Source organism: Schistocerca americana, chromosome 6 (genome assembly GCF_021461395.2).
Source record: "Schistocerca americana isolate TAMUIC-IGC-003095 chromosome 6, iqSchAmer2.1, whole genome shotgun sequence".
Taxonomy (NCBI): Eukaryota; Metazoa; Arthropoda; class Insecta; order Orthoptera; family Acrididae; genus Schistocerca; species Schistocerca americana.
The window spans coordinates 28899843-28915882 of NC_060124.1; the positions used below are offsets into that span (position 1 = coordinate 28899843).

Here is a 16040-nt window from a genome sequence, read left to right on the forward strand (position 1 = left end):
GGGGAATACGCAGGCAGGTGATGTCACAGAGCCTCAGAATATCAGCAGAAATCGATCAGATGTCATACTTGTGACAGTTCTTTAATTGTGTTCATGCAGACTCACTTATAAAATTTCTTGGATTGAAATTACAAAAAATTAATGCAAAATAAATAATAATTCATTAGCATGCTAAAGAAAAGTTCTGTCTAACTTTAATTTTTTCCCATTTTTTAAGGTAATTGCACTGCCATCCATACATGCTTTTTTAATTTACATCTACACTATTGTAGTATGTAAGCTCAAAATGCAAACAAAAGGAATATTTCTCTGATGAGGAAGTGGCAAGCTCATTCAGTTACTAATAAGCCTTTTGCTTTCTTTTTGGAAAATTAGTTTTTTCCTTGGTACAATAGGCTTCAGGTCATATTAATGTGTCAACATTCTTTGCCTTGCAGTTGCCTGTTAGAAAATGTCACAAAAACCATGGATATGGTAGCATTCTCACAATACATTATGCAAACTCAAATAGTCATATGTTGTCTTTCGCATCCTCAAGGCACTATATACATTCACAGATCAATTCTGAATAATGATATTAGTGCAGAAAGTAGCATAGCTTCTCGGAATATAGCTTGTGTAGGATTATCATGAGGCTGATGATAAGGTGACACTTACCAGCTGCATAAGAAGGGAAACACACTCTTCAAAAAATATGCAATAGACTCATAATGTGAGCCTGAATTTACTAATTTGGACAACATAGATGGTACTGTTTAACTTTTTACACTGTGGCACAATTAGAACACCACATCATTAATCATTGAAACAAACCAAATGCGAATCATGGTCCTTACATTTTTGTATCTCGCAGCTATTTTTATAAGCTTCTCTAATCATGAGGAACTACCTTTTCTTTGCGTATAAGGTGTTCTGGGACATTTTATGTATGTTAAAAGGAGTTGGAATGCCCTATCTTGAGAGTATTAAATTTTGTAATTTGGCTCCTCTGTATTTCAGAAACCATTGAAGCAATTGACATAAAATTTTTACAGGACATTACATGTAGTATTTTGAGTCCACTGAGATACAATCATTGCATTTCAGTCACTGCTTTCGGAAATAAAAGTTTTTAATTACACTGTTAAAATTATGTGTAATTTTTTGTACTTTGTCCTAAGTAATTATAATAATACTTAAGATTATGTTTTTCTTTTAGTTCAGTATACTCAGGATATGTATGTTGCCACTCCGTGAAAAATTGGTTACTCTACTCCTAGCAGTTTCAGAGATTTTTGGAAAAATGCAAAAGAAATTATAAATTTTCAGGGTCACTTCTAAAGTTTCGAACAACTGAAACTTCTTAATATGTGCTTTGTTTTTTTATTTTTCTCATGCAGAAGCACACTGCACCATACTATGTATCATCCTCCTGATCTTTTCCAAGATTCTTATTCTTTTCTTCTTTCTGTGCTCCTTAGTGGCCAATTGTGTCGCATATGCGAACGTTGTCCATCAGTTCAAGTTCCTTGGTGCAGTTTGCTTCAGGATTAATTCCCATTTGCTGTAGAATTTTCACCCTACCAATGTTGACATAATTAAAAGCATAACAGCATCACTGAGCCCCCCAATTTAGTGTCTTCATTCCAACAAAAACACGTTTTGGTAAGCAAGTCTATATGAGATTGTTGAAAGACTCATTTGGATTGTGAGTTTGACCATGAAGACACTTCTTCAGTAATTCAGAATTTGCCAGGTGTCTGTAAACAGGTTTTATATCATGACTGCTGCTGGGATGGAATGTTTATGTCTGTATGAGCTGTTTGAATACTGGGCATTACAATGATTGCACCAGGAATATGGTCCAGGAGGGCAAAGTTGGTGTATTGGTTTTTCATCTGTGGACAGTCTGTGGAAGAAGGTAGCCCATATTGCCTGCTTCATTTTCAATGAATCATGAGTATTACTTCTAATGGCCATCCCACAATGTTGCTGTAGTTCATCAATAATTTTGTCTCTCAGCTCTTATGGTTTTACCATCAGAAAGTTTCTTGTCTCTCACACTTTGTTTCAACTTCCTTAACCTGGTGCCCATTCTCTTTTTGACATTACTGACACATTCCAGTTTTGTGATAATTTTATCACCAAAAGGCTGAGCAGGGGACTCATAGATGGGGATTCATAGCTGGACTAAAAAATTCAATAGCTGCAGAGGCATCCATACTACCACTTGTTGCTTCATAATTTCGGTCGCAGATATGTTCTTCTTCATTTCCTGATTTATATTTGTAACAATGTTTTGTTACAATCTGGGAGTGCATACTTTTCCAGTATCCACACTAGAAACCATAGCAATAGAATTCTCAGACAGTGCCATCAGAAGTTGCTGGTTTGTCAGTCATACCATCATTTATTTCATCAGCTTTGTTTGCAACTTCACTGACTCACATGCAACAGATTCCACAGCAGCTCCAATAAAATCTGTATACTTGTCGATTTTACAAGGTGGGCATGGCATATTCATTGCAGCACACATCGTTTCTGGTGCAGTCTGTCCTTTGCCAATAGCTCTCAATTCATAAAACCATCTGACATTGACTTCAAAAAAATTATCTTATCAGTCTTCAGAATTCCAAAATGAATGAGTGTATTTACAAATAGCACAATCAGTGATAAGTTTCCTGGCTAGTCCGTTTGATACCTCACTGTCTCCATGTAGACTAACTGGTCATCCAAATACTTTACAACTAACACATTCACCAAACACATTTGTTTGGATGTTTAAATCTATCAGTATATAACCTAGTCTACTTTTTACATAACTTTATTTTTCAGAAAACTGAGTTTCACAATATTTTACTCTAATCTTCGAAGCACTAATGGGTGTTACTGACAAGTTGGGCTGTGTTTTGTTGTCTTCAATTTACATGCCACATTTTGTACACGATGTATCCCTTTCTTTGAAAATCTGTTACCATGAAACCCACATTTCTTAAACACTTTGGTTTGCTGAATACTTTACTTTTCGAGAGATGTGCATGTTCATTTATCACTTTCCTGCAAAAAAAACATTAGCACTTCCACATACAATGTGTGTTTATACTATGAAATGATATGATACTTTTTTCAACAGTGCTACCAATACAAACAACATAATTTCACCTTCATAGCACTGCAATCTACAGCCTCCCATATAAAAGTTACCAATTGTATTAATTTCTTTAAGTAAGTCTGCTACTAATCAGTAACTATGGCAAGATTATATATCCGTCTCATGAACAGAATGAAGTACGAAATTCCATTGGAATGTACTTTATTTCTTAGACACTGGTGTCATAAATATAAATAGTGGCTCTGTCTAGGCAGCTTTAGTCTGCTACGATAGTATAAAATTAAGAAATAGCTAAATTTTCCATTTACACTGTTTGCTTTATAAATCTCTCCTCAATGTTCTTCCCAAAATTTCTCTCTACACATTGCAATCAAGCCATTGTTTATGACTCTGCAATACAAACTTTTCTTCTATTACCTGTACCTTACTGGTCTGTATATTTTATTGTTAACATTTGCCCTGCATGGTCAAATAAATTATTGTTTTTATAGCCATGTCACTACCACATTGTTGGACCTAAAAACAGATTGTCAGTTGGTGTTGCACTATGTTGTTCAATCCTCATTGATAAATTGTTGCTGGAAAAATACAAAGCTGGGCGTGATCAACTCTAGGTGCCCTTGATCAGTACTATCTGACAGAAAATCAATAGTAATATCTTCACAAATGACGATTCTCCAGTTCACTGTGGATAACCTATTAAAACTGTTTCTAGAGCTGCTTTCATTATACTTAAAATACTTTTTGCTGGTGGCCTGTAAACTGTCAGTGTTACAAGTTTTATGTTTCCTGATCCCCAATTGTGCCACAGTATTCAAAGATCTGGTCAACACAGCATTTATTCATGTGAAAGGTGTACAGTATTATAATATTAGCTAGTACCTACCACAATAAATCTGAGGACTTTCAGTGATTTCCATGTAATGTTCTTATATACACAATACACCTGCTGACACACTGTGTGTCCTTTCATTTTTCTGTATGGGCATGAGAAGTTCATTCTGTTTGTCAAGGACACTCCTGATGTTTTGATAAATTTTCACTCTAGCACCAGTTTAGATAGTATAGCACTTGACACAGTTATTGAGGATTTCCAGCTTCCTTCTGTTTTCGTTCGTACTCAGCACTTGTAACATTGTATATCTGTTGTGTATGTTTTGTCTGTGGCTGGCATTGGCACTGGGTAAATGATTTTCTTTATGTATATTTCACCTTTAGCTCATGCAAATGGTGTGTCATTACTACTTTCTACTTTTTAGCATGCCATCTTCAAATGATGTGTTTAAAATGATACGAAAAGACAAATATTAAACTCTTAAGAAACTAAATTATAAAATGAAACTAACTTTTATACATATCCACACATTCTACAAGTGTCTGTAGTTGTTTATAGAAGTCAGTTTGATTCTGTAGCAACTAAAAAAGCTTGAAGTATTTTTTAATAACCTTACTGAATGATTTGTTTAGATCAGCTATAGGAAGGTGTAAAGTAGTGACTGTACAGAATACAAAATGCTGTGTTCTCTCAATTTATGTTAATTTTATTCCACTCTTTTAGTGTGTTCCTCTGTTTTACCTTATAGCACTAAGATTCTTTCGTTGCTAGTTACATGCCATTATTACCATAATATTATATTTTTTCAAATGGAATTTAAAATTCTATAGAATCAGGCATATTTAAAAGGTCATGAAAGAACCGAGAGGAATGTTCTTCTTATTTATATAGATTATAACATCATTTATGAGTTCAAGTAAGGCATTTTGTAAACCAAATCCTGTAAAAATGCCAGAGTAAGGCAAAGTTAAGAAAGTGTGCTCCTTTTACATTGTAGGTCACATCCTCTAAGGTTATGAAAAGTTGGAAAGAGTAAAAGGTATCCATAATTATAAATTATTTGTTAATACATTTTCATATCCAAATTAATTTTTGTTTTCATATTCTAAATATTTTTTGTGGTAGAGAATTCAAAAGTAATATCGCCTGGTAGTGTATGTAATGTCTGCTGCAACTCATTTAGTATACCTTTAGGCATCCAAACTTGAGCCACAAATCTTTTTCATGTTTACTCAACTTTTTCTAGTTTACTCAACATACTGGCTTTCTAACTTTTATTTAAACTTTTGAAACCTGATGACTATTGGTGTGCTGCCTGTGTACAGCTGTTGGCCTCAGTCTCAGTATTACTTCAAAATTTAAGGACTCTTTGTTATCAATATGTCTAATAACATTTGGCTGTGATTAGGTTCCTCAGACATGTTTTCTAAATAGTTTCTAGAGAAGGCATTTAGATTTGTTATCCATGAAATTTGTCTAACTGCCATTACAAATTTTCTGATTTGACTAAATTCTTTTTAAGTTGTATAACAAGACTGTACTATGTAAGTACTAAAGTCTAAGACTTTCCTCTCTTGCATTTTATAAGAATAACCTTAATATTAATAAATGCATATATTGAAATTTCATTGCAGCTCATGAAATAACACTTGCAACAATTGACCTGTACAATGCAGTTTGTTCCAAAATGTTGCCAACACCAACAAAAATTCACTATCTTTTCAACTTGCGAGATATATCGAAGGTAAAGTGAAAATCTTGTATAGATTTTATTTAACAGTAATTTCACTAAAAAGCTACAATTTATTTTCTTCTTTGATTTTCAATCATTACTTTTTAGGTTTTTCAAGGTCTATTGAGAAGTCACCGTGAATACCATTATACAAAAAATAGGATGCTGAGACTATGGGTCCATGAATGTTACAGAGTATTTAATGACAGACTTGTTGATGAGAAGTAAGTGTAATTCATAAAATGATGTGGAATTAGATGTTACGGTATATGTTATTCCTTCATTATATTCTGTGGTTTACTTATTCTTTTATTTTTATTTTGTGTGTGATTCTGGTAACCCAGCCAGCAGCTCTATCTCCATGGGGAGAGAGACAGGGATAATGGAATCTGCCTCACTTAAGAGCTGTAGGACAGATAGTGAGTTATCTGAGTAGTTGGCACTGGGGCCTGCCTTCATGAGCTGACCTGTCTTTCCAAGGTGTGTGTGAGTGTGGTGGTTACAATGTGATGTGGGGTGTGGTTTGATACTGTAGCCTCATCTTCTATGGCTTGTAATTGAAGTGCTGGCAGAGGTTGTATTGCCCTAAAGTGGAGTTGGGTGCAATGGCTTGGAAGACAGCCAGGCATGGGGCAATCATAAGGCTTCTCTGGATGGTATGGAATGCAGTTGCATCTGGTTGTCAGGGCCACAGCTGGTTTGATAGCAGACCAGCTGGTTCCGGCCAACTGTGACTTCAAATAACTGCATCCCCTATGACTCATGACAATGCGAGAGGCACTTGGCACTGAGGACAAATGAACACGTCCCTTACCTTGGTGTCTGAATGATAATTCTGTGTTAACCACATGCTCTGGGCTCTGGCTCAACTGACTGATGATGGTCGTTGTGGGGGCAGGGGGGGGGGGGGATGGGGAGATGGACTGATAACTCATGAGGAAGCTCATAAAGGCTTCCATGTGAGACTGAATGTGCATCCTATTTGCCTTCTGATTTTCAAATGTCTTAGGCAATGTGTCAGCTCCTGAATTTGATGCTGATTGGAGAGACTCATTGGTCAGGTGGGATATTCCATTTCTCTGGCAGAAATTTTTCATACAATTGTGTTCATTCCTCCCTCTGTTGTGAATGTGTTTGCACGTTCTGTATGTGGTTAATCATTGAGGAAATTTGGCCAACAAATGGGGAATTGGAGAGATCATCCACCACCATCATTTATTTGTTTATTTCCCTTCAGCCTGTTACTTGTAGTCTAAAATTATTATCATTGTATTTTCCCCTGACTGATTTTGGATGCATGTGTAACAAGAGCAGACGGCTATTTCAATTTCCTTATTAATGCCTGGCCAATATACATGTTGCCTTGCTAATGTTTTCATTGTGATTGTGAAGCAACTGTACAGTTCTTGGTTATAGTGTGGGTGGAATGACAAATGACATTCTGCATCCTAGATGGCCAACACAACACACTATCCTTGGCATTGAAAAAGTGGTCAAGAGAGAAGTAGGTGTAATATAATGGGTCTGCTCATGTTGGTAACTGCTCTGGCCATCTATGATAAACTGATGACAGCTCTCTGCCAAGCAGTGTATCCCACTTCATGGACTGGGCTACTTGGCAGGCCATGTTGGAGAAATCATCAACGCAAACAAGCACTCCTCATGCACACATGACCACCAATTCCAGCGTCTCGGGCTGGAAGTTCCCGGCCCGAGGTGTTGGGGATGGCAGTCATGTGCGTGAGGTGTGCTTGTTCATTTGTATGAATGGTGTGCTTTTCTCTTTTACCGATAAAGGCAGTGGCCAAAAGCTTTAAGTAAGTGTCTTTTGATTGTGCCTGTCTGCAACTTAATGTGTCTTCTTTATGGTAAGTAGCAGTCTGTCTTTTCCTACATTGTTGATGTTCCAACCCGCAGTTTACGATGTTTGATCTTATTGTTACTATTTTTAGAGTTTTGTACCTCGGTCTGTAAAAACAGAACCCATATAGGATTACTTTGTTTTCTTTCTGTCCACTTGTCTGATAAGTTCTATTTTTCTCAGGAATGGGTAGAGGTGCAAAATGTAAATTTTGTCAAATACTAAGATCTACAGTCCCTTGCCAGTGGAAAAAAGTTAAGCTTATGAGTCACTGCAATCAAAATATACAGATATCTGTGTCACATATTTTGATTCGCACAAACTCACTCATCAGAACCTGTATTTAACTATATATATCCACAATTAAGTAGGTTTGGAACCCACAGAAAGTGAATCCTACTCACACTCATCCAGTTTTTTACATTGATAACTGTAATATGTATTGTGAATAAAACATTAATTCATGAAATAAAGGGCATTTCAGTACCGTATGTTTGCTGTTGCATAAGTTAAAATAAAACAAATACAAATACATACCATAATTTCTATTTGCTATATACATTTGATATATACATTTCTGTATTAATCTTGAATTTAATGACTTCCTAAATTCTTTTTCAGAGATATTGAATGGTTTTTTAACCAAATGAATGATCAGCTGGGAAAACATTTTGATTTAACATTTTCAAGTGTATGTCCTGAGAAAGAGTCTCCCATCTTTGCTGACTTCATTAGTAGCTATGGATTCTATGAAGACATAACAGATCTGGCTGCACTGAGGAGACATTTGGAAGGCCAAATAGAAGAATATAATGTCACCCCTGGAGTTGCCCGTGTGGATCTTGTCTTATTCAAATTTGCCATACAGCACATTTGTCGCATAGTCCGTGTGATCTCTCAGCCAAGAGGAAATATGTTGTTAGTAGGCATAGGTAAGAAGGAATCAGCACTACTTCTTTTCTGACGTGTAAACAGAATGATTGAGTGGATGAAAGAACTGAATCAGCTTTTCTCTTCATATTTCAAAATTGTTTAGATCCTAGTATCTGTAGGGCAGCCGTATTGAAATACCTTCCTGAATATCTCCATAAACTGGCATTTCTTAATAATGATTTCCTACCAACAGAACAGACATCGCTTTTATATATTTTCTAATTACTAGATTATATCCACATCTCTCTTTAATGCTGTTCCCAATTTGTTAAGATCCGTAGTGTTTATTTCCTTGTTTCTGTGTTAATTTAATTCTTTTATCATTTGCAAGTCATCTCCATCCATTCTTCTTCTTGCAGTTTCACTATTCCACCAAAAACCTTATTTTTACTTTTCTTTTCCCGAATTTCATTCATCTTCATAAGTTATCACAATTATCTGTTGCCACATTTTCTACTTCTTCATTGTTTCAGTAACTACACAAGGTGTGCAGTCATTAGCTAGTAGTGCCTCAGTAGCTCCTAACTTTCGATATATGACCATTAATAGCTTGGTCTATCCATGCTACATCAAGAGTTTAGTAGTCTTCATTTTCTTTATCTTCTTCTTGCCTTTTTAGCTTTGTTGCAGGGATACAACACAGAAAATAGTGTCTTAGGAACAGTTAGGTGGTTCTATGATTAGAAGAATCCTAGAACAGCCTTCCCCTCCCTCCACATTATTATAATTGTTATTATTATTATCACAAAAGAACTCAGCAGACAGTAGTGAAAGAATTAAAAAAGATACAAGAGCAGTGGAGACGCTGCATTATGATCACCTTGTCAGCTTGTAAACATGGCTGTAGGGCATAATGATGTTTGTAACATGTCATTTCATTATAAGAGCACTTAACAATGAGAGTATTAGATAGCTGTCAGTAAATAACAGAGACTTAGGGGCAAATAAAAGGATCCATTAGTTGACTGAAATTCACTGAAATGAAATAAGTGTAGTAAATAGTAATTAATATAAGTATATAAATCACACACACACACACGCACACACACACACACACATCCGTGCACCTACATCATGGCGGCTGCACACACAGTGTCATGATTGCAGTTTGAAAAGATAGAATACAAACAACACTCACACACACATCTGTGCACCCACGTCATGGTGGCTGCACACACAGTGTCATGATTGCAGTTTGGCAAGTGGACTAGGGTGGTGGTTGTGTTGTGAGGGATGGGCAGAGATTGAAAGAGGCTAAAGCAAGAGGAGGGATCGGGTAGCCAGTGGCTCAGAGGGAGCCACCAGATGTGAAGGCTAGGAATACGCTACGTGAGAGATGGGTGGTAAGTGCACTGATTACACATGTAGCACACTGATACCACAGCCAGTGAGGAGCGACACTTGAAAAAGAGGACATGGAGGCATGTACTGGTGGGCGGGGGGGGGGGGGGGGGGGGGTTCCAGGACAGAGGAAGGGGGACTGACGTGGGGACAGAAGGTTAGGGAGACTGAGGCCATGAGGGTTATGGGAATGAAGGATAGGTTTCAAAGATAATTTCCATCCATGCAATTCAGGAAAGCTGTTATTAGAGAGAAGGGTCAAGTGGCATGGGTTGTGAAGCAGTCCTTGAACTGTAGCGTGTCATGGTCAGCAAAGTGTGATGGTTTTGGGTGGTCAACTCTGTTTTAGTTTCCGTTTGCCAGTGGCCATTGATTCGGGTGGACAGCTGGCTGGCATTCATGCCTACATAAAATGCCATGCAGTGATTGCAGCAGAGCTGGCATGGCTGCATTCAAAGATGGCCCTGCTTCTGATAGGATAGGATAAACCTGTGACAAGACTGTAGCAGGTTGTGCTAGGTGGGTGAATCAGGCAGGTCTTGCAACCAGTGTTCCACAGGGATATGGCAAGGGGTTGGCAATGAGAATGGGATGGGGATGGACCAAAATGTTGTGTAGGTTGGGTGGGTGATGGAATACCACTTTGGGAGGGATGGGAAGGATCTTGGGTAGGATGTCCATCATTTCTGGGCATGATAATAGATAGTTGAAGAAGATAGTGGGGGACGAGATGGCATTTCTTTGCAGCTCATTCTTAGGGGTTGTGAGAGGATTATGGGTGTGTGAAAGTGCGACATGGTAAATCTGTTTGCAGTTTGGTGAACAGTGCTTGTCTGTGAAGGTCTTTGTGAGACATTTAGCATACTGGACGAGGGAATTCTCATCAATGCAGATAATCCGTCTGTGTGGCCAGGCTGTATGGCAGTGAGTTTTTGGTGTGGAAGGGGTTGAGAGTCAGTTTAGGAATTATGAATAAAATCTTTTCAATTTTCAAGCTGCACCAGTTTGAATAAAATTCTTGAGTTTTCAACGGCTGTCTCTGCCATTGTCTTCAGGACTAAAAACCACTAACTGCTATGGCTGGCATGGTTTTCCAATTATATAGGCATGATTGCAGCCTCTAGTACTAATCAGAGAGGGCTGAGATGACATGTTTGCAGAAGGTGAGTTGGGCAGTTCGTAGCTGCTCCGAACGTGCCATGGGACTGAGTGACATAAGGTGGTGCAAGGGGCTGTTGCCACATTTAAACTGCTGCTCCTGCCGTCCTATAAGCGTTAGGCATCTGTCTTTATTTCCTTTTGACATCCAAAGCCCACCCCCATGCCCTACTAGTGTAAGAAGTGGTTGATATCTTTGACACGAGAGAGTAGCTATAGGGCAGCTGGTTTTAGGCCTTGGTCAACAAGAGCAGAAATCCTTTTAGTGGGAGTACGATAATTAGCTACAATGGGGCATTCAGGATTGTTGGGTTTGTGGAATTTTGGGGAGCATGTGTAAGGTGGGTAACTAGTTAAAGGTTAATAGAAGCTAATGGAAGATATTTCAAAAAATAGAAATAGAAGATAATTGTGATTTAATGAAATGATGATATGCCAGAATAGGTGCCACCTTTCAGTTCACAGAAGGTGCTCATAACAAATACTAAGCAGTATGGGATTTTATAAACAAGAAAATTCCAAAACTACAGAGAAGATTTACTTCTGGTCCCAGGAGATGTGAATGATCCCTTCCTATTCTTAATAAATGAGATGGGATGTGTGTGTGTTTCCTTTTCTGAAGACAGCTTTGGCTGAAAGCTAAATATGTAACAGTCTTTTTGTTCTGCCTGTCTGCACCTCAATGTGTCACCTTTACCATGGTCCTTATATTCTTGATGTTCTAACTTGGAGTTTCCAGTGTTTGATTTAAATGCTTCCTTTCACTTTTCTTGGAACTGTAGGTTTGCTAATGCACTCAAAATTGCTTAAGCTATAGCAACCTTCAAGGAGGGCAATAAGCAGATGCCCAAAACTACTAACATGTTACTTCTGTTCCAGTTTCCTTAAAAGTTTTCAAGTCTCTCTCGTATAACAAGTTAAATAACTATTATGAAAAACATTAACTCCTCTTCAACAGACTGTTTGGATTCCAACATGGAAAAATACTGCTACTACTGCTCTCATTGAAGTTTTTAACTATGTGCTTACTGCTTTTGAAAATAAGGATCTAGTATCTGTTGTTCTTTGTGACTTCAGTAAAGCCTTTGAACATCTTTTAACATACTCCTTGCAAAAATGAAATTTTATGGCATGCATAAATAATCTTTGACTGTAATCAAGTCATATTTAAGCAACAAGAGACAATTTATCTCCACTAAAAATGATGCCCTTTGGAAGTCACTTCCACTTGTGCTGCAAGGCTCCATTCCTTTTCATCTCTGTAATTAGTTATTTATCTTCCTATGTAGAAGCTAATTCAGAGGTATATTTTGCAGACAACACAACAATGATTAATACACACCACATCCACATGGAGTTGCATCAGGCAACTGCAGAAAATATCAGAACTGGCTATGAACTGGTTTTCTTCTAATGAACTCCTCTGTAATTCTAATGAAACACTGGAACCATTTGTGGGAAAACTGTACTGAGAAAAGTGAATTCTGAGGAATGCTGCTATCATCTCCTTGTCAAGCTGAAGATATTCTGAGAGCTGTAAATCTACATATTTTTATAGCATTACTGTGTGCTAAAAGGAACTTAAGTGAGTTTGACACTAGCGAGAACATACACCATCACAATTCTAGAGGCAAGCAGACTTCAGTTTACCAAGGCACAGACTGGAGAAGACCAAGAACTAACAGAAAATAATGTGTATAGGACTGTTTAATAACCACTGAAAATCTACTTGTTCATGACCATGGAATACTTTTGAAGTTGAGGCTTATAATTTGTTAGTGAAACACTCATTCTGCAGGGTAGCAAAACTTATTGAAATAACCGTGTCACTATCAGGTTTTAAGAATGTTAATAAACAAGTGAAATTAAATTGTAAGAATTTTTCTGTACAAATATCCTTGTTAACAATTATGTATTTAATGACTAAACTCATTCTACTCTAAGAAGACAGTGGTTATAAAGAATTGAATTGTGAATAGTCCTGAGAAACTTTAAGTCATGAACATTCTTTTGTAAATTCAGCACACAATTCAGATTTCTTTCTGTTGTGAAATGAATACTTCATGCATAAGTGAGCAAATAGCAGAAAATAATATATCATAGAGCATATTACATGCAGTTGTAAAGAATGGATCTAGTGGAATTCAACATCCTCAAAGTTGCAATTATTGTTATAGCAAAAGAAACTAAACCAAATTGTTTGACATGGTAAGTAATATGATTTTAACTCTTTCAGTCCTTCTCAATATGAAAAGTATTGAATTTTCAGTCCTGTTTACTTTTTTTATTAAAATTAAATTTGGTGATGTGAATTATTTGTTACTTGTTCGTTGAGCATATAAACATCAGCCTCAGAATGGATCTTCTGAAATCTTGGCAGTAATTCCTTGAGCATTCCACTATTGCATAGGAGTGTAACCTTCCTGGAAAACATTACCTTAAATTCACTTAAAGTTTAATATAAGTGGAGAGATTGGTGGCAGTCACTGACACATATAACATTCACCTTTAAACAGACTGGTCCAGATGTGATGTGGGTGTGCTACACGAATCTGTAGTCATTAAACTGTGTTGAAATGTGACTGTAATTAGTCATGCAGTATTCCTGTACATTTCTTGAATCATAGTACACCAGGAAATTGTTGCATATTACTTAAATCAGCAGACTTGAAGTTAGCATTGACAAATCAATTCATTCCCAGACTTGAGCACACAAAGAATAATGTCTCATAAGATGCTATTGTGAGATGTTTGTTAAAAGACTTCAGATAAGAGACCAACTAATTATGAATTCAATTTTCATGTTCTGGTCTTCTCCATTGTTAGTTTGAGTTCAAGTGTATTCCTTGAAGCTGCAGTTGGCAAAGAGAATTCACTGCTGCACCTGTAATGACATCATAACAGTGCCGCCAATGCCCTCTGCTACCTAGTCAGTACCTCAAACAGAAGTTACAAAAATACAGCAGAGACAGATGTCGTATATAGTACATAAATAAATCATGGGTGTTCAGAATAAAATCTTATGTAACATTAATCAGTACCAGAATAACATTACACAACTTGTTTACTGACACATACCTGATATCAAGGGAATAGAAATTTTAGTGTGATACCATTCATCCATACTTTGGGTTTTTTAAGTCTCAAAGTTTCTCCACCCTTTCAGTGACATATTTTACTCCAACTGGAACATACTTTGTGTTAACATTTTTGATTAAGTGTGTGATATGCTATAAAGAATCATTGCATTTAGTACTTCATAAATATTATCATTGCCATGCAAACAAAAACTGTGTAGGAGCTTTAAAATTTCTGCAAGGAGAATGGCATGTGCACTATTGCAGATACTTCACAGTGAATGCCATAGAATTTCCGTATGCGCATATACTTTGTCAAATTGAATTGTTTCAAAATTAGTAGATAAAATTTTAGTCCTGAAAAAACAAATACAATTTTGTGATGCCTATTCGTATATATATAACAAATACAATTTTGTGATGCCCATTCATATATATATATATATATATATATATATATATATATATATATATATATAGGGAAACATTCCACGTGGGGAAAATATATCTAAAAACAAAGATGCTGTAACTTACCAAACGAAAGCGTTGGTATGTTGATAGAGACAATAACAAACACAAACACACACACAAATTTCAAGCTTTCGCAACCCACGGTTGCTCCATGAGGAAAGTGGGAAGGAGAGGGAAAGATGAAAGGATGTGGGTTTTAAGGGAGGGTGTAAGGAATCATTCCAATACCGGGAGCGGAAAGCCTTACCTTCGGGGGAAAAAGGGACAGGTATACTCTCGCACACACACACATATCCATCCATCCTTTCATCTTTCCCTCTCCTTCCCTCTTTCCTGATGAAGCAACTGTGGGTTGTGAAAGCTTGAAATTTGTGTGTGTGTTTGTGTGTTTTTTATTGTGTCTATCTACCAGCACTTTCTCGTTTGGTAAGTCACAGCATCTTTGTTTTTTAATATATTTTTCCCATGTGGACTGTTTCTTTCTATTATATTGAAACATTAATTTAGTTAACACTAGATGGAAAAATGAAATACACTTGGACAACACTTCATTAAGCTTTTTACAGTACGGTGAGTACTGTTCAGCTAGTTTCATTTCCAGCAGGCTTCCAATGGAACCAAACAAACTGAATGATAAGCTACAAGAATTCAAACCAAGGTTGAATTGTTTCTTTAAGGCACACTTTTTCTATCCTGTACAGAAGTTCCTTACAGTAATTGATAACAATTCTCTGTAATGTGTTATTTATTCATGTAGTCTCTCACAATTCTTAATGCTTTGTTATTTAATTATTTTGTTTATAAATTTTCTTATCAGTATTATGTAAACTATGCATTCACTCATTCCATGACCAAGTAGCTCTTGCTTGAATGGTTCCACAGAATCTGATTAAACAAATAAGAAACAAAATCACAATATTTACTCTTTTTCTTAGGTGGCAGTGGAAGACAGTCTTTATCTCGTGTTGCAGCATACATATGTGAATATCAAACATTTCAAATTGAAGTTACAAAACAATACCGAGTCCAGGAATTTCGTGAAGACTTAAAAACATTATACACAGTCACAGGAGTTGAAAATAAAGCTACTACATTTCTATTTAATGATACACAGGTATAAATATTACATTTCCATGATGATCATAGTGATTTAGTAGAACAGAAAACCAATTATATCTCAATCTATTGATTTTTCTGCTCTTGATACCAGAACAATTAACAAATACTGTATGTAATTTCGTTACTCTATTTGTTAGTCTATCATTATTGTAACTTTATGTAGAAACGTTTGTCAATTTGAAGCACTTCTGACATGTAATTGTGCCCCTGAAGTCTTCTGGAATTTCTTCTTGACTAGTCCTCCTGTAACTTTTGGATTTGGCGAAGAGTTGTTACATAACATACATATCACTGCAAAAGTTAATTTTTGACCATTTCCTAATAATTGCCACATAGTAACATTTTCATGGTTAGCTTGTATTCATGAGTTAGACAGTTAATATATCATGGGCCAGCACTTCTCCTAATTGAAAAGAATTTTG

The 16040-nt window shown here is 36.5% G+C and overlaps 1 protein-coding gene across 1 annotated transcript in view; it reads left to right on the forward strand.

The window, feature by feature from the left end:
* Positions 1-16040, forward strand: part of LOC124619703 (dynein axonemal heavy chain 2) — a 1014172-nt gene that overhangs the window by 628415 nt on the left and 369717 nt on the right. The window contains 4 exon segments of the mRNA XM_047146260.1: positions 5561-5670; positions 5767-5882; positions 8141-8451; positions 15435-15613. Of these exon segments, the coding sequence (XP_047002216.1) occupies positions 5561-5670; positions 5767-5882; positions 8141-8451; positions 15435-15613 (716 nt within the window).